Raw genomic sequence first — 20372 nt, 5'->3', positions numbered from 1 at the left:
CAGAGTGGTTGCATCAATTTGCAGTGCCACCAGCTATGTATGAGTGTACCTTTTTCCCCACACCCTTGCCAACAGTTATTGCTTGTATGCTTGATAACTGCTGTTCTGAATGGAGTGAGATGAAATCTTGGTTTTGATTTCTATTTCTCTTTTTTATTAAATTATTTATTCTAATTTGTTATATACAATGGCAGAATGCAATTCACTTCATATTACACATATAGAGCACAATTTTTCAAGTCAATACACAAAGTATTTTCACACCATTTGTGTCTTCATACATGTGCTTAGGATGTCTAACTCATTCCACCATCATTCCTACCCTCTTACCCCTACCCGACTTCTCCCTCCCCTTTACCCTATCTAAAGTTCCTCCATTCCTCCCATGCTCCCCTTCAATTGCCATTATGAGTCAGCACCCTCATATCAAGAAAACATTCAACCTTTGGTTTTCTGGGATTGGTTTACTTCACTTATTATTATATTCTCCAACTCCATCCATTTACCTGCAAATGCCATGATTTTATTCTTTTTTAATGCTGAGTAATGTTCCATTGTGTATATATACCAAAGTTTCCCTATCTATTCATCTACTGAAAGATATCTGGGTTGGTTCCACAATTTAGCTATTGTGAATTGTGCTGCTATAAACATTGATATGGCTGTGTCCCTACAGTATACTGTTTTAATGTCGTTTGGGTATAAGTTGAGCAGTGGGATAGCCAGATCAAATGGTAGTTCCATTCCAAGTTTTCCAAGGAATCTCTATACTGCTTTTCATATTGGCTGCACTAATTTGCAGTCCCAACAGCAATGTATGAGTGTGCCTTTTCCCCTACATCCTCACCAACACACACTGTTGTTCGTATTCTTGAGAGGTGCCATTCTGACTGAATGAATATTTTTTTCATATGTTTGTTGATGGATTGTATATATTATTCTGAGAAGTGTCTGTTCAGTTCCTTAGCCCACTTATTGACTGGGTAATTATTATTATTTTTTTTGGTGTTACATTTTTTGAGTTCTTTATATATCCTAGAAATTAATACTCCATCTGATGTGCACATAGTAAAGATGTTCTCCTGCTCTGTGGACTCTCTCTTCACATTTTTGATTAATTCCTTTGCCAAAAAGAAGCTTTTTAGTTTGAACCCATCTCATTTATTAATTCTTGGTTTTATTTCTTGCACTTTAGGATCTGGTTAAGGAAATCAGGATCTAACTGACATGGTAAAGAACTGGGCCTACTTTTTCTTCTATTAGGCACAGGTTCTCTGGTATAATTCCTAGGTCCTTGATCTACATTGAGTTTTGTGCACGGTGAGAGAGAGTAATTTAATTTCACTTTGCTGCATGTGGATTTCCAATTTTCCCAGCACCATTTGTCGAAGATGCTATCTTTTCACCATTGTATGTTTTTGGCACCTTTGTCTAGTATGAGATAACTATATTTATGTGGGTTTGTCTCTGGTCTTTTATTCTTTACCATTGGACTACATGTCTTTTTGGGGGCCAATATGATGCCATTTTTGTTACTATAGCTCTGTAATATACTTTAAGGTATGGTATTGTGATGCCTCCTGCTTCACTCTTCTTGCTAAGGATTTCTTTGTCTATTCTGGGTCTCTTATTTTTCCAAATGATTTTCATGATTGTTTTTTTCTATTTCTATGAAGAATGTTGCTGGTATTTTAATTGGAATTGCATTAAATCTGTATAATGCTTTTGGTAGTATGGCCAGTTTGACAATATTAATTCTTCCTATCCAAGACATGGGAAATCTTTCCATCTTCTAAGGTCTTCTTCAATTTCTTTCTTTAGTGTTCTTCATTGTACAGGTATTTCACCTCTTTTGTTAGATTGATTCCCAAGTTTTTTTTTTTTTGTTTTTTTTTTTTTTTTGAGGCTGTTGTGAGTGGGGTAGTTTTCCTAATTTCTCTTTCTAAGGGTTCAGCGCTGATGTATAACAATACATTTGATTTATGGGTATTGATTTTATATCCTGCTACTTTGCTGAATTCATTTATTAATTCTAGAAGTTTTCTGGTGGAGTTTTTTTTGGATCCTTAAAGTATAGAATCATATTGTCGGCAAATAGTGATATTTGAGTTCTTCTTTTCCTATGCATATCCCTTTAGTTTCTTTTATTTGTCTAATTGCTCTGGATAGAGTTTCAAGGAGTATGTTGAATAGGAGTGGTGAGACAGGGCATCCCTGTCTTGTTCTAGTTCTTGGGGAATGCTCCCAATTTAGAATGACGTTGGCCTTGGGCTTAGCATAGACATCTTTTACAATGTTGAGGTATATTCCTACTATCCCTAGTTTTTCTAGTGTTTTGAACATGAAAGGGTATTGTATTTTATATCAAATGCTTTTTCTGCATCTATTGAAATCATATGATTTTTATCTTTAAGTCTAAGATGTGATGAATTATGTTTATTGATTTATGTATGTTGAACCAACCTTGCGTCCTGGGATGATCCCCACTGGAACATGCGATTTGCCTGAATTTTATTGAGAATTTTTGCAACTATGTTCATCAGGGATATTGGTTTGAAGTTTTCTTTCCTTGATGTGTCTTTGTCTGATTTTGGTATCAGGTTGATTCTAGCCTCATAGAATGAGTTTGGAAGGGTTCCCTCCTTTTCTACTTCATGGGATAATTTGAGGAGTATTGGTATTAATTCTTCTTTGAAGGTCTTGTAGAACTCAACTGAGATTCTGACTGGTCCCAGACTTTTCTTAGTTAGTAGGCTTTTTTGTTTTTAAAAAATATTTTTTAGGGTTGATGGATCTTTATTTTATTCATTTATTTATATGCAGTACTGAGAATTAAACATGTGAGGCAAGCACTCTACCACTGAGCCACAACCCCAGCCCAGTTGGTAGGCTTTTGATACTGTCTTCTATTTCATTGCTTGAAACTGATCTATTTAAGTTGTGTATGTTCTCCCTATTCAGGATGGCCAGATCATATTTCTCAAGAAATTTGTTAGTGTCTTCAATATTTTCTATTTTATTGGAGTATAAATTTTCAGAATAGTATCTACTTATCTTCTTTATTTCAACAGTATCTGTTGTGATATTTCCATTTTCCTCACAAATTTTAGTAATTTGAGTTTTCTCTCTCTTTCTTTTCATTAGAATGACTAAGGGGTTGTCAATTTTATTCATTTTTTCAAAGAAAAAAGCTTTTTGTCAATTTTTTCAATTGTTTCAATTTCATTGATTTCAGCCCTGATTTTAATTATTTCCTGTCTTCTAATGCTTTTGGTGTTGATTTGATCTTCTTTTTCTGGTGCCTTGAGCTGTAATGTCAAGTCATTTAAATGTTGACTTTTTCTTTTTTTAATGAATGAGCTTAGTGAAATGAACTTTCCTCTTAGCACTGCCTTTATAGTCAAAGACTAGTTTTGGAAAGATCTGGAAGTTGTAAGTAATGTGTGTAAACAGGTGGCTCAAAACCCTTTGACAATTTCTGCTACAATGCCTTATCCTTCTCTCAATCTATACCTATGGTCTCATGAATGTTCCTTATGATCAATTCACTGTGGAAGAAAAAATTTGAGCCACACTTACATTTCTCTATATATTGGCACCTATAAGAAAGCACTACAACCTTGCTTGGAGATGACCCTGAAGGATAGAAGTGAAGGTAAAACCTCCCAGTGAGCAGCACTTCAAGCACTACATCTAGTTTTTCACTTTGCAGTCAGAGATAACAAGATGTGCAGATTTGTATTGATTCATTTATATTTGCTAACAAATTGGATTAACAGGGACTTGGAAGAAACAGGAGTGTTAAGATTCGACACAAGGAAATCTGGAAAATAGAAGGATAAAGATCTCAGAGAGGGCATAGGCAGTGAAATTTTTTTTATCCAAAGGAATACTTACCAAAGGAATCCACTACAGAGAATGCTGTTAATAGTAAAATACACAAACTGATATGCTCTAAGGATATCAGTCAGCCTCTTTTCCTAGTCACTTAGCACTTGCTCAATGGGCTGATGTTGGCAAAGATAGAGCTTGAGCTAAAAAATATGGGCTTCTCCTTACCAAAGCTGATCTTACTGCGCAGTGTATAATCTGTTAATAGCAAAGACCAATGGAACTCATAATAGGGATACAAATCAGTTACATGGTAACATGTTGATTATATTGGATCACTTCCATTATGGAAGGGGCAAGGATTTATACCACAGGAGTAGACATGAATTCTGGATTTGCCTTCTGCCTGTAATGCTTCTGCTTGCTCCACCATCCATGAAAGTCCTTAAATCATCATCACAGTATTCCATACTTTGATCAAGGAACTCATTGCACAGTGAAGGATGTATAGGATTAGTCTTATGTCCATGTAATTATCTGGTTTTATCACAGATAAAGATGCTAACAGAAAGTCAAATGGCTTACTGAAGACTAATTTACCACCACTTGGGAAATAATGCCCCAAAAGACTGGAGTTCTATCTTTATAGGCTTCAGTATAAGCTTTGAATGATAAGCTACTATATGGTACTATGTACCTCACTGCCAGAATACATGGATCTGGACATTCAGAGATGGAATTGGAAGTGGTTCTTCTATTATATCTAGTAACCAACTTGTATGATTTTGTTTCACATTGTAGAAACTCTGAGTGGTGATGATTTATAGCCTAAGTTCCCAAGCGCCAGAGGAATGCTTCTACCAGAGGACATAAGAATGGTTCCACTGAACTGAAAGATGAGACTGCCATCTGGCCATGGTGAGCTCCTTATGCCACTAAACCAACAGGAAGAGAAAGGGGTTATTACAGTTCTGGCTACAGTGATATATCAGGGGAAACTGAGTAATTGTTATACAAAGAAGGCAAAGAGTACTATGTCTGAAACTTAGGGGGATCTTTTGGGATGCCTGTTAGTCCTTCCATGAACAATGGTAAAGATGGAAAACGATAGCAACCATGAATAAAAGGTAGAGTTATTAAGATTTCAGATGCTTCAGTAATAAAGGTTTGGGTCTCCCCACTAGCTAAATAATGTCAAGAACGTGAAGTTCTGGCTACGGACAAAGAAACTACAGAATAGGTAATGTAAGAAAGAGGTTATTGATATCAACTACAGCTTTATGACCAACTACAGAAACAAGGAGCACAGTAACGTTGTATAAATGTTTATACACACACACACACACACACATATACACATATATATGTACGTGTGTGTGTATATATGTATATAGTATATATATATATATATATATACACACACACACATGCACTATTTAGTTTTTTCCTTAATATTTCATAACATTCGTTAGAAGTTAGCTTCAAAATTTATTCTTTTTTCTTGTAGTACTAAGGACTGAACCCAGTGATACTCTGAGCTATATCCTCAGCCCTTTTTATTTTTTATTTTGAGACAGGATCTCACTAAATTGTGGAGGATGGCTTCTAACTTGTGATCCTTCCACCTCAGTCTCCTGAGGGTCACTGGGATTATAAGTATGCACCACTGCACCCAGTTTTATAATTATTCTTTTAATTTTTAATTTTTTAAAGATGTTGATAGACCTTTATTTCATTCATTTATTTATGTGGTGCTGAGAATTGAACCCAGTGCCTCACACATGCTAGGCAAGCTCTCTACCCACTGAGCCACAACCCCAACCTACAATTATTCTCAATGCAATAGAATATTCAGTAAGATTCTGACTAAATTTGACAGTAATTACTGCAGTAATCAATGGATATAAAGACTGCTGGGACTATATGTCTTCTCTGTTTGAGGAACATGTGAGAACTTCTTCACTTGAACCAAGGGTAACTGCATCTCTGGCTAAAAACATAACGTTGGTTCTGTGAATGTATTGAAGATCAAATGTGTGTAGAAAGGAGCATGTGGATGCTGATTAGCCAAAATGGCAGACTGTGCCAGTAACTAATTTATTGATGCTCAGTTCCAATTTTACTATTTGGACCTCATAGACTGTTTTGCTTTTGCCTGCTGACTGATACTAAATTTGGCCAGTAGAGGGTGCTAGAGAGACACTATAAAGTCCAAACTGGAGAAGGTGACTCCCTCCTATTTCTGTGCTGCTTTACATACATTGCCAGGATACTGGTGTGTAGGAAGCCTGCTAGCAATATTCACAGTGGGATCTTCATTTGAGTTCTCCAGAAAGTTTCTCCACCATGACAGTAATGGTCCTAATGACTCAGTTACAATTTGCAGCCTCCAGCAAGATTCTCCACCAACACAGCAGAGTCCTCACAGTTCAGTGGCCTTTGCCCTATGTTAAACTCTTCACCAACCAAGTGGTCCAGCCCATTCAGCTCTGGTCTGTACCCCGTGGCAGGCTTCTTCACCATAGACAGACTGAGCCTTCTGGTGATGGCCACACCATTTCCAAAAAGGTCTGAATATTCTTTAAATTCTTTGTTTGCTCTTCCTCAGTCTAAAGGTAGAAGTTGCTTTCTATGACAGCTACCTCTACAGCTTTTTTACAGTAGTTACCACCTTTTATTAGTTAATAATACTTTTTTAAAAATAAATTTACCCTTTCAAATGAGTAGTGTAGTTTCTGTCTTCTAACTAGGCAGAAACTTATCTAATCTCTAAAGTGTGATTGTACATATGGAGGGGAAAAAGGGCTAGGGGAAGACTGGAAAATTCACCGAGAGAGCAAAAAGAAGAAGCAGAGCCAGCAAAGGGAATAAGTTAGGAGCCAGTGAAATAGACGGGGAAACAAAGGTATGCATGAGTTCCAGAGAAAAATGAAATAAGAAATGATTGCTTATATCAAAAACTGCTATGAGGTTAAGTAAGGTGAAGACCAACCAAGAGACTGGCAGGAAGTTCAATAGACAAATAGAGTTAAAAGCCTAAGTGGAGTGGCTTGTGGAACAACTATTTTGAAGAGTTCTGCTTCAAAGGAGAAGCAGAGAAACAGAATAATACTGAGATCAATCATCACAGTTGCATGTTTTATTCAATTCTTATTCTGCTGGTTGGGTGCGGATAAAGAATAGGTAGAAAGTTGAGTTAAAGCAAGATTAGCATAGCAGGTATTCTTTTATAGCTGAGCTCATTAAAAAATAAGGAAAATTCCCCAGGGATGAAAAATAGAAGGGCACCAGGAATGGTGGTACATGCCTATAATCCCAGCTACTTGGGAGGCTGAGACCGGAGGATTACAAGTCTGAGGTCATCTTGGGCAGCTTAGTGAGACCCTATCCCAAACTAAAAGAAAAAGGGCTAGGGATGTAGATCAGTACTACAATCCTCTTGCAAGTTCTAGGGAAGAATCCTTCCTTGACTCTCTATAGCTTCTGGTGGTTCCCAACGATACTTGGTATGCCTTGGCTTACAGACACATTATTCCAGTCTGTGAGTCTATCACCATACTGTGTTTCTCCTATGTATCTATATGACTATGTCTTCACAGTCATTAACTGTAATGGCCATTCTAATCTTATGTGACCTCATCTTAACTTGATTATATCTAAGAAAACCTTATTTACAAATAAGGGCAAATATTGGGAGTTAGGACTTCAACCTAACTTATTCAGGGACACAATTCAACTCACAACAAATGCAACAGCAAAGAGCTATAATTTCCTTCTATAAATCATAAATCTAAATACAATGAAAAATCAAACTGCATTCTTTAAAATAAACATTGCTTTGCTATCAAGAAAAGGACTATAGTCCCCACATTAAAAAGTTATTTTAAAAGATATTCTCAAAGCTATCAAATAAGAGATGGTATTATTTGATGACAAAAAAGTCAGAGGATGCAGTGCTGTGGTACACTCTTGTGGTCCCACTTACCCCAGAGGCTGAGATAGGAGGAGAGGCAAGACTGGGCAACATAGCAAAATTTCATCTCAAAAACAGGGGTTTCTTTAAAAAAGAAAGAAAAAGCCAGGGGAAATTTAGAATAGAATATATTTATCATTTTACTGTACTCAAACAAATATATAATGTACTCAGCAAGCACCTTTTAGATATCTGAGGAAATTTACACAAAATTAATTACTTTTGCAACTCTGTGACAATGTCATTAACAAATATCTTCCAAATTCTCTAGTTTATTGAAGTATAAATTTTCAAATTAGTTTCTAATGATTCTCTGGATTTTTTTTTCCTGTGATAGTATCTCCTTTTTCAACTCTTAATTTTATTGATTTGGGTTTTCTCTCGCTTTTGTTTAGTTAAGGATTTATCAATCTTTTTTTTTTTTTTTTGGTACTGGGGATCGAACTTAGAGGCACTCAACCACTGAGTCACATCCCCCACCCTGCTTTGTATTTTATTTATATACAGTCTCATTGAGTTGCCTAGCACTTGCTTTTTTTCTTTTTCTTTTATTTATTTTTCATGTATTTAATCTGTTTTGTTAAATTTTTATTTATTTTTTATTTATATATAACAGCGGAATGCATTACAATTCTTATTACACATATAGAGAATAATTTTTAATATCTCTGGTTATAAACACAGTATATGTACTGTGTCTTCATACCTATACTTTGGATAATAATGATCATCACATTCCACCATCATTAATAACCCCATGCCCCCTCTCTTCCCCTCCAACCCCTCTGCCCTGTCTAGAGTTCTTCTATTCCTCCCATGCTCCTGCTCCCTATCCCACTATGAATCAGCCTCCTTTTATCAAAGAAAACATTCAGCATTTTTTTGGGGGGGGGACTGGCTAACTTCACTTAGCCTTATCTTCTCCAACACCATCCATTTACCTGCAAATGCAATGCTTTCATTCTATTGCTGAGTAAAATTCCATTGTGTATATATGCCACATTTTTTTTTTATCCATTCATCCACTGAATGGCATCTAGGTTGGCTCCACAGTTTAGCTATTGTGAATTGTGCTGCTATAAACATTTATGTGGCTGTGTCCCTGTAGCATGTTGTTTTTAAGTCCTTTGGGTATAGATGAGAAAAGGGATAGCTGGGTCAAATGGTAGTTCCATTCCCAATATTGGCCGCACCATTTTTCAGTCCCACCAGCAGTGTATGAATGTACCTTACACCCTACATTCTTGCCACCACTTATTGTTTGTCTTCATAATAGCTGCCATTCTGACTGGAGTGAGATGAAATCTTAGAATGTTTTGATTTGCATTTCTCTAATTGCTAGCGATGATAAACATTTTTTCATATATTTGTTGACTGATTGTACATCATCTTCTGAGAAGTGTCTCTTCAGGTCCTTGGCCCATTTATTGATTGGGTTATTTGGTTTTTTGGTGTTTAACTTTCTGAGTTCTTTATATACCCTAGAGATTAGTGCTCTATCTGATGTGTGAGGGGTAAAGATTTGCTCCCAAGATGTGGGCTCTCTATTCACCTCACAGATCATTACTTTTGCTGAGAAGAAACTTTTTAGTTTGAGTCCCATTTATTAATTCTTCATTTTAATTCTTGTGCTATCTGAGTCTTATTTAGGAAGTTGGGGCCTAATCCCACATGATGGAGATTAGGGCCTACTTTTTCTTCTATTAGATGCAAGGTCCCTGGTTTTATTCCTAAGTTCTTGATCCATTTTGAGTTGACTTTTATGCATGGTGAGAGAGAGGGGTTTAATTTCATTTTGTTGCATATGGATTTCCAGTTTTCCCAGCATCATCTGTTGAAGAGGCTCTTTTCTCCAATGCATGTTCTTGGCACCTTTGTCTAGTATAAGATAATCGTATTTTTGTGGGTTAGTCTCTGTGTCCTCTATTCCATACCATTGGTCTACCAGTCTGTTTTGGTGCCATTTTTGTTACTATTGCTCTGCAGTATAGTTTGAGGTCTGGTATAGTGATGCCACCTGCTTCATTCTTCCTGCTAAGGATTGCTTTAGGTAGGTCTCTTATTTTTATTGCTTTAGCTGGGTCTCTTATTTTTCCTGATGAATTTCATGATTGCTTTCTTTATTTCTATGAGGAATGTCATTGGGATTTTGACCGGAATTGCATTAAATCTGAATAGTGCTTTTGGAAGTATGGTCATTTTGATAATATTAATTCTTCCTATCCAAGAGAAAAGTAGATCTTTCCATCTTCTAGGGTCTTCTTTGATTTCTTTCTTTAGGGTTCTGTAATTTTCATTATATAGATCTTTCACTTCTTTCATTAAGTTGATTCCCAAGTATTTTATTATTTTTTTTTTTTGAGGCTAATGAAAATGGGGTGGTTTTCCTCCTTTCCCTTTCTGTGGATTTGTCACTGATATACAAAAATGCCTTTGATTTATGGGGTTGATTTTATATTCTGCTACTTTGCTGAATTCGTTTACTAGTTCTAGAAGTTTTCTGGTGGAACTTTTAGGGTCTTCTAGGTATAGAATCATATCATCAGCAAATAGTGCCAATTTGAGTTCTTCTTTTCCTCTGTGTAACCCTTTAATTTCTTTCATGTGTCTAATTGCTCTGGCCAGTGTTTCAAGAATTATGTTAAATAGAAGTGGTGAAAGAGGGCATCTCTGTCTTGTTCCAGTTTTAGAGGGAATGCCTTCAGTTTTTCTCCATTTAGAATGATGCTGGCCTGGGGTTTAGCATAGATAGACTTTATGATGTTGAGATATGTTCCTGTTATCCCTAGTTTTTCCAGTGTTTTGAACTTAAAGGGGTGCTGTATTTTGTCAAATGCTTTTTCTGAGTCTATTGAGATGATCATATGATTCTTATCTTTAAGTCTATTGATATGATGGATTACATTTATTGATTTCTGCATGTTGATCCACCTTGTATCCCTGGGATGAATCCCACTTGATCGTGGTGCACTATCTTTTTGATATGTTTTTGTATTCAATTTGCCAGAATTTTATTGAGAATTTTTGCATCTATGTTCATTAGAGATATTGGTCTGAAGTTTTCTTTCTTTCTTTTTTTTTTTTTTGATGTGTCTTTGCCTGGTTTTGGAATCAGAGTGATACTGGCCTCACAGAATGAGTTTGGAAGTGCTGCCTCTTTTTCTATTTCCTGAAATAAATTTGAGAATATCGGTATTAGTTCTTTAAAGGTCTTGAAGAACTCGGCTATGTATCTGTCCAGGCTGGGCTTTTCATGGTTGGTAGACTTTTGTTGGTGTCTGCTATTCCATCACTTGAAATTGATCTGTTTAAATTGTGTATATCATCCTGATTCAATCTGGGCAAATTATATGACTCTAGATATTTGTTGATGCCTTTGATATTTTCTATTTTATTGGAGTACAAGTTTTTAAAATAATTTCTAATTATCTTCTGTATTTCTGTAGTGTCTGTTGTGATATTTCCTTTTTTATCACATATGTTAGTGATTTGAGTTTTCCCTCTCCTTCTCTTCATTAGCATGGCTAAGGGTCTGTCAGTTTTATTTATTTTTTCAAAGAACCAACTTTTTGTTCTGTCAGTTTTTTCAATTGTTTCAATTTCATTGATTTCAGCTCTGATTTAAAAAAAATAAATAAATGACAGGGCTGAGAATGTGGCTCAAGTGGTAGTAAACTTGCCTAGCATGCATGGGGCACTGGGTTTGATTCTCAGCACCACATAAAGACAAAATAAAGATATTGTGTCCACCTAAAACTAAAAAATAAATATTAAAAAAATTAATGACAGTGGAATGCATTACAAATCTTATTACACATATACAGCACATTTTTTCATATCTATGGTTGTATATAAAGTATACTGACACCAATTCATGTCTTCATACATGTACTTTGGATAATGATGTCTATCACATTCCACCATCCTTATTATTTCCTGTCTTCTGCTGCTTTTGTTTTTGATTTGTTCTTCTTCTTCTAGGGCTTTGAGATATAGTGTTAAGTCATTTATTTGTTGACTTTTTCTTCTTTTAAGGCATGAACTCCATGCAATGAATTTTCCTCTTAGAACTGCTTTCATAGTGTCCCAGAGATTTTGATATGTTGTATCTGTGTTCTCATTCACCTCTAAAATTTTTTTAATCTCCTCCTTGATGTTTTCTGTAATCTATTGTTCATTCAGCAGCATATTATTTAGTCTCCAGGTGTTGGAGTAGATTTTATTTTTTATTTTATCATTGATTTCTAATTTCATTCCATTATGATCTGATAGAATGCAGGGTAGTATTTCTACTTTTTTATATTTGCTAAGAGAAGCTTTGTGGCAGGTATATGGTCTATTTTAGAGAAGGATCCATGTGCTGCTAAGAAGAAAGTATATTCTCTCATTGAAGAATGGAAATATTCTATATATGTCAGTTAAGTCTAAATTACTGATTGTATTATTGAGTTCTATAGTTTCTTTGTTTAGTTTTTGTTCGGAAGATCTATCTAGTAATGAAAGAGGTATGTTAAAGTCACTCAAAATTATTGGGTTGTGGTCTATTTGACTCTTGAACTTGAAAAGAGTTTGTTTGATGAACATAGTTGCTCCATTGTTTGGGGCATATATATTTATAATTGTTAAGCCTTGTTGATGTATGGTTTCCTTGAGCAGTGTGTAGTGTCCTTCTTTATCCTTTTTGATTGACTTTACTTTGAAGTCTACTTTATTTGATTTGAGGGTGGACATCCCTGCTTGCTTCCACAGTCCATATAAATGGTATGGTTTTTCCCATCCCTTCACCTTCAGTGTGTGAATGTCTGTTTCTATGAGATGAGTCTCTTGGAGGTAACATATTATTGGGTCTTTTTTGTTGTTGTTATTGTTCAATCTGCTAGTCTATGTCTTGATTTGTGAGTTTAGGCCATTAATATTCAGGGTTATTATTGAGACATGATTTGTATTCCCAGCCATTTTTGTTTATTTTTGGTATTTAACATGACTTGGTTTCTCCTCTGATTAGATATTCCTTTAGTATAATCTCTCCCTCTGCTGATTTTCATCATTGTTTTTCATTTCCTCTTCTTGAAATATTTTGCTGAGGATGTTCTGTAGTGCAGGCTTTCTCACTGTAAATTCTTTTAACTTTTATTTATTATGGAAGGTTTTTTATTTCATCATCAAATCTAAAGCTTAGTTTTGCTGGTTATAAGATTCTTGGTTAGCATCCATTTTCTTTCAGAGTTTAGTATATGTTGTTCCAAGATTTCCTGGCTTTGAGAGTCTGGGTTGAAAAATCTGCTGAGATACAAATTGGTCTCCCCCTATATGTGATCTGATTCTTCTCTCTTGTGGTTTTTAAGATTCTATCCTTATTCTGTATGCTAGACATTTTCATTATAATGTGCCTTGGTGTAGATCTATTGTAATTTTATACATTTGGTGTGCTATAAGCCTCTTGTATTTGGTTTTCCAATTTGTTCTTCATGCTTGGGAAATTTTCTGATATTATCTCATTGAAGAGATTGTGCATTCCTTTGGTTTGAAACTCTGTGCCTTCCTCTGTTCCAGTGACTCTTAGATTTGGTCTTTTGATACTGTCCCATAATTCTTGAATGTTCTGTTCATGGTGTCTAACTTTCTTCACTGTGTGATCAACTTTATTTTCCAGGTTGACTTCAAAGTAAAGTCAATCAAAAAGGATAAAGAAGGATACTACATACTGCTCAAGAGAACCATACACCAACAAGACTTAACAATTATACATATATATGCCCATTTGTGTTCATTATCTGATGTTCTTTCTTCCAAGTGATCTAGTCTGTTGGTTATGCTTTCTATTGAGTTTTTACAATTTGATTTATTATATCCTTCATTTCAAGGATTTCTGACTTTTTTCCCCAGGATCTCTATCTCTCTCTTGAAGTAATCTTTTGCTACCTGTATTTGCTCTCTTATCTCATTGTTGGAGTGATCAATTTTTGCCTGTATTTGCTCGTTTAGGTCTTTTTTTTTTTAATTTAGTTGTAGATGGACATAATACCTTTATTTATTTTTATGTGGTGCTGAGGATCGAACCCAGTGCCTCACACATGCAAGTCAAGCACTCTACCACTGAACCACAGTCCCAGCCCCTAGGTCATTCTTTAATTCACAGATCATCTTAATTATGAACCTTCCGAACTCCTTCTCTGACATTTCATCAACTTCGCTGCTGTCCATAGGTTCTGTTATTATAGTGTCCTACTTTGTTTGGGGCACTTTCCTCCCTTGTTTTTTCATGTTGTCTATGTGTCTTCCTTTCTTGCAGTGTGGATCTGAAATATTACAGTCTCTTCCCTATATTCTTGTAATACCTGTGCAGATTGTCTGTATCTCACCTTGATGTTGGGCTTCCAGACCCTGCTTGTGTCCCTCAATGAATGCTACTGCATCCTGTGTTTGGGTCCTGTGTAAGTTGGAGTGGGTGGATCTGGGCTGCTGGGCTTGACCTCCCCTGGTAGTCTGCTGGTCGGAAGGGGCAAGGGGCCAAAGGCTAGGCTCTGGTGGTATCTGCCCCGCCAGGGGATGGGTGAACCAGGCCTACTGAGAGCCTGGATCCCGCATGGGCCAGTGTGGGTGGATCTCCTTGACTTTTTTCTTTTTTTCTTAAATATTTATTTTTTTTTTAGTTGTGGTTGGACACAATACCTTTGTTTTATTACTTATTTTTATGTGGTGCTGAGGATCGATTCCAGGGCCTTGCACATGCTAGGCAAGTACTCTACCACTGAGCCACAACCCCAGCCTTAGTGCCTCACTTTTGTTGAGGCTGGCTTTGAACTTGCAATCCTCCTGCCTCAGTCTCCTGAGATGCTGGGATTACAGGCATGCACCACTGCCCACAGCTAGGATACAAGTTTTTAATGGGAACTATCCAATGTGTAATTATACACTAAAGTTATAAAAGTCTGGCAAATATTTTACTTCACAGGCATTATAAACATTAAATCATGCATATTTACACTTTTGCTTATTTTAACTGGCTTCCATAAACTTGTTTGCCAGAAATTTTCCTAAGAACGGTCTATTTTAACCATAATGACTTATTTTTATAAAATGTTAACGCTCACAACTATGATACTTGTATATACATTAGCTAAAGAAAAGAGTATTTGCTTACTGATTCTTTCAGAAAGGGATAACTGTGTCTTATAATGTTTAATTCAGCATAACTTTTGTCATCTTGTTATAACTCAACCAGTATAAAATCAACACATATGCCTTCAAGTTAGGAAAATCTATTACCTTTTTTAATCAATGATGAACGTAAAAAAAATAAAGGTGATGATAGAAAAAAATATTCTTTAAAAATACAGAATCATGAATTTTGCCTACAACTTAATTCAGAGATCTAGTCATAGAAGAAGCCGCTAATACTAGCAGACAATTTTATTTTAGCATTGATATAATACATAAATCCAGATTCAGAAAACACAACAAATCTTAAGCTGAATAAATAAAAGTAAACCCATATACATGCACAATGTTATTTAACTATACCTATATAACAATTAAAGAAAGTGGCAGAAAAAAGAATGCTTCAACCAAAAAAGTCTAGAACAAGTTCTATTAGTATTTAAGAATGAGAGTAAAATATCAAGATATGTTCAGACTAGTGGTATACCATGGGCAGGATGAGGATAAAAATTCACTCCATGTGCAATACATAGCCAATAGAGAAGTTAAACACAACAATAATAAATGTGAATAACCATCACTGTGTTTTGGACCATTCCTAGCAGCCTGCCCTTAGTATGTCTCTGGTTCAGATCAAGGAAACTGAGGGAATTTTTAACAAACCTTCATTAGAGAAACTCTAAGGATATATTTTAGAAGGAAGAAAACTATAAAGTAACAAGTCTGAGATGCAAGAAGATGAACAAAGAAAGTATAGGTATAAATAAATCTAAATAAATAACGACTACATAAAAGAATAATAATGCCAACTGAAGGTAGTTGTAGGAGGAAAAAAAACCAACAGAGAATGAAACTGCTGGACATCAGTAATTAAAAAATGGGGGAGTAAAGTGACCAGAACTAGACTATTCTATAAATTGTGATACTTCAGTTTTTGAACTAAGTGTCCATGTTAAATATTTAATAATAACTCTAAAAGAAGAGAATAAATACTAAGTTTCAAGTCAATAGAAGGAAGTAAAAAGAAATTAACAGAATGAATTACAAATTCATGCTACCTAACTCCAATCTGGCCTTTACTATGGCTAGACAATCCTTTCCTTCATCTATTGGCTCTATCACATTTCTTACAGTAACTTGTTCCCAACATTTCCAGGGAAAGTCCTCCTATGGTTATCTCCATTCTAGAAGATAACATTCTCTACCACTCAAAAGAATTTCAGAGCTCTCTGTAAATCTCCATCTGCCCTAGGTTAATAACAACTTTTTTACCAACAACTGAACCATTTCTCTCTATATACTACCAGTTTCATCTGCCTCTTACAAATATACTCAGTTTTGTTTTATCCTCAAACAGCCTTCCCTTACCTCTGCTACCTCTTTTAAAGCGAAGGCCTTCTTTCTTAGTTTTCAGTTCTAAATTACATATAATCCATAATTGCAAGGGGGAGAAAAACTTAGTTTCCATTTACTTCCTATATTCTCTCTTCTAACATGTTATTGAAAAATTAGCTGGGTTTAGGCATGATCATAGAAGGTTCCATAATGCAAAGAATGGGCATAATTAATTTTCTTTATGCGCACCATGAGTAAGTAGACACTGAATAAATATTTAAAAATTTTTCATGTACCTAACTATCGCTTTTTTTATATTTATAAAGGTTAGAAAATGGCTGTAACTTAATCTATATTCAAGTCTGAGAGCCTCTTACCCTTTTTCAGTTTCCGGACAGCCAACATACAATGACTAGGAGAGAGATCCCATATTCTTAAGGTTTTATCATCACTTACTGTAGCACAGATCGGCAGATAAGGATGTGTAGCCAAACCCCATACCTCTCCTTCCATGTGTCCCTATAAAGAAAACAGTATCAATTTAACCTAAAAATATATGCATGACAGGAGCTCTACACACCTGGTTACCGTAAAACTGATATTAAAAAATTAAAAACCCAACCATTTAAAGTTTGGAAATGGTTTTGAGGAGATACAACAAATGAAGAAACATTTATTCATAAAAAATCAGCTAAAATTTGGTAAGAACAGTGAGAATCTATGGTATTTAAACTAAGATCCAGTGCTTTGTCCCTCCTCCCAAAACTTCATGCTGGACTGATAAAAACAAGAACACCTGGCTGTCTCCACTGTTCCCAGCAGAAGAGCTGTCTTCCCAGTGAGGGTACCAAGTCAGGCATTCCTTATCTTGTCTAAGCTGTCAATTGTGGAGGCTGAATTCCTGGTGAGCAGACTGATAGGCAGAAGTTCCCTTCTCCCCAGCCCCTACTCCATATGGAAACTCCACCACTGGTGTCCTAGTGGAAACCCAAGAAAACCTAAGAAGACCTTAGACTATTGCCCTTTCTCTCTTTACCAAACACTCAGCCTTAAAGCCTGTCTTATTCTCAATTCAAGAGCCCTGACTCAGATATTTTCCCTGAAGAGAGAAGCAAGTCAAAACAAACAAACAAACAAAAACAAAACAAAGTAAAACAAACAAATTAAAAAAAAAAACAGCTCCTAATCTCAAAGAATTAACTTTATTTATAGCAAAGCAGAGAAAAGTTAATGACTAGGAATTCTCCCCAAAACAGTGGAGGGATGGAAGTGTCAGTGTAAGCCTGTGATCCAAGCTACTCAGGAAGCTAAGTCAGGAGGAACTGCAAGTTCAAGCTTGGGTAACTTACTGCAAACCTGTCTCAAAATAAAAAGGACTGGGGATGTAGCAAAATGGTAGAGCAATTGACTAGCATGTTAGGCCCTGGGTTCAATTTCTAGTAAAACAACAACAAACCACCACCAACAAAAAAACCCACAAAAAAACTGTGGAGGTTGTGATGAAAAGTAAACAGAAGGAGATTTATAGAATCATATGACATATGAATCTAAACTAGAGACCACCTAGTTTGTCCAAAGGAACCAGAGAACTCTCAGAAGTAGCTAGGAGGATCTTCTTTGAAGTCACTTCAAACCTAGGGAAATGTGCCTTTAAAGGAGTCAAATTTGATTGGTTTAGTCTGTGGAACAATTACACTTCAAGAAAGTATTGAAAAGAATAGAGCAGTCAGTCAGTAATTAAAGGAGTTTAACAGTTAAGTGTGGTCAAGGCAAGAGACAAAGTACAGGTAATACTTCCTACATGATTTTATAAAGCCATTTCACTCTGATACCAAAACCAAACCTCACAAGAAATCTACCAAGACATCACAAGAAATCTACAGACTAATATCCCTTAAAAAGGTGGATTCTAAAACCCTCTACAAAATCCTAGCAAACTGAATTAAACATATGGAAAGATTTTATACAACTAAGAATGCAAGATTGCCAAATTAAAAAATCAGTTAAGATAATATGTCACATTAATAGAACCAAGGACAAAAACCATATGATCATCTGAGTATACATGGAAAAAATATAAGATAAATCCCTCCCTACCAGTGTTTAGAAAAAACTAGGAATAAAGAAGGTAATTTCTCAACCGAGTAAAGAGAATCTATGAAAAAGCCATGGTTACATTATACTTAATGGTGGAAAGCTGATTTCTTTTTCTCTAAGATTAGGATCGAGACAAAGGTGTCTTTTCTAATCACTTAAACATTATACTGAAAGCTTTAGCCAGGACAATAGGGCAAGAAAAAGAAATAAAAGCCAATCAGATTGAATACAAGGAAATAAAACTATCTCTACTTACAGATGACATGATCTTATATATAGAAAATCCTAAATAAACTACTTATTAAACTATTATAATAAATGAAGTCAACAAATTTATTGGATATAAGGTCCTATTATAAGATATATTATAGGCTATGTACGAAATCAACTGTATTTCTCTACACTAGTAATGAACAATCTGAAAACAAAATTAAAAAGAACTGTATAATGGTGTTAAAAATAATAAAATACTTAGAAATAAATTGAGCAAAATAGGTATAAGACTTGTATACTGCAAATCACAAAACTCTTCTGAAAAAAGAAAAGGTCTAAATAAATAGAGAGCTATCCCATATTCATAGGTAGGAAGATTTAATCCTGTTAGGATGAATCCCTAAACTGATCTACAGACAGTGCTGCTACAATTGTCATATTTTTTTTTAACTATTTAACATTTACGTTAGGTATAAACATTCCCACATTTTTAATTACTATAGTTTTTTTTTTTTTTTTAAAGAGAGAGTAAGGGGGGGGGAGAGAGAGAGAGAGAGAGAGAGAGAATTTTTTTTTAATATTTATTTGTTAGTTATTGGCGGACACAACATCTTTGTTTTGTATGTGGTGCTGAGGATCGAACCCGGGCCGCACGCATGCCAGGCGAGCACGCTACCCCTTGAGCCACATCCCCAGCCCCAATTACTATAGTTTTATATTATCTTTTTTTATTTTTCCTGGAAAATTTCTCAAAGATTTCTTGATCTTCTTTTCTCCTCTAGATGATCTTAAAAAATCTTTCTAGAATTTGTGAAAAATCTCATTAAAGTTTGAATTGTAATCATAACTGAATCATACTGAATCTATCATTTATTTTTTCTTGGATAGTTTAACTACAAAATTCTGGGTTACTATGTAGTTGTTTTATATGAACAGCATGTTTTTTTAAATATTTATTTTTTAGTTTTTAGGTGGACACAATATCTTTATTCTATTTTTATGTGGTGCTAAGGATTGAACCCAGTGCCCTATGCATGCTAGGCAAACACTCTACTATTGAGCCACAACCCCAGCCCTGAACAGCATGTTTTATGTCATATTTTCAAACTTGTTATTGCTGCTACATAGAAATACTATTGATTTTTATATGCTGATTTTGTATCTAAACATTATTTCCAACAATTTTTCAGTTTATTCTTGATATACAAATTTGTTGTATCTAAAAATACCACCGTTGTCCATTTATTTCTAGCACTTACACTTTTATTGATTTGCTTTACTGAATTGGCTAAGGTTTTACCCATATTGGACAAAAATGGTAATGTGGCATCTTCCCTTGTTCCTGATTTCAAAATAAAAAGACAATGAAATCTTAAATTTATAATAAATACCCCAAATAATGAAATTGGATGGGTGTGTAGCTTAGTGGTTAGAGCACATGCTCAGCATGTGTCAGGCCCTGAGTTTAATTCCCAGCCTCCCCCCACCCCCCACAATGTATTAAAAACAATTTTAAATCCCAGTGGCTTGAGAGGTCAAGACAGGAGGATCTTGAGTTCAAAGCTTGCCTCAGCAATGGTGAGGCACTAAGCAATTCAGCAACACCCTGTCTCTAAATAAAATACAAAATAGGGCTGGGGATGTGGTTCAGTGGTTGAGTGCCCCTGAGATCAATCCCCAGTACCAAACAAAAACAAAAAAAAAAAATTTTAATCGGGAGGTCATTTAGGCTGGGATAGCTTCAGTGCTTTAGGTGCATGTA

At 35.4% G+C, this 20372-nt stretch overlaps 1 protein-coding gene across 4 annotated transcripts in view; it reads right to left on the bottom strand.

Moving 5' to 3' along the window:
- Eml5 (EMAP like 5) overlaps nt 1–20372 on the bottom strand; it is a 185097-nt gene that overhangs the window by 59774 nt on the left and 104951 nt on the right. For all 4 annotated transcript variants that reach the window (XM_076849768.1, XM_076849767.1, XM_076849765.1 and 1 more), the window contains exon 21: nt 16678–16819. In XM_076849768.1, the coding sequence (XP_076705883.1) occupies nt 16678–16819 (142 nt within the window). The remainder of the gene's footprint in view (nt 1–16677; nt 16820–20372) is intronic.

This window comes from Callospermophilus lateralis, chromosome 3 (genome assembly GCF_048772815.1).
Source record: "Callospermophilus lateralis isolate mCalLat2 chromosome 3, mCalLat2.hap1, whole genome shotgun sequence".
Classification (NCBI taxonomy): Eukaryota; Metazoa; Chordata; class Mammalia; order Rodentia; family Sciuridae; genus Callospermophilus; species Callospermophilus lateralis.
The sequence above is the reverse complement of the archived record's forward strand: the minus strand, read 5'-3'. Positions and strand labels throughout refer to the sequence as shown.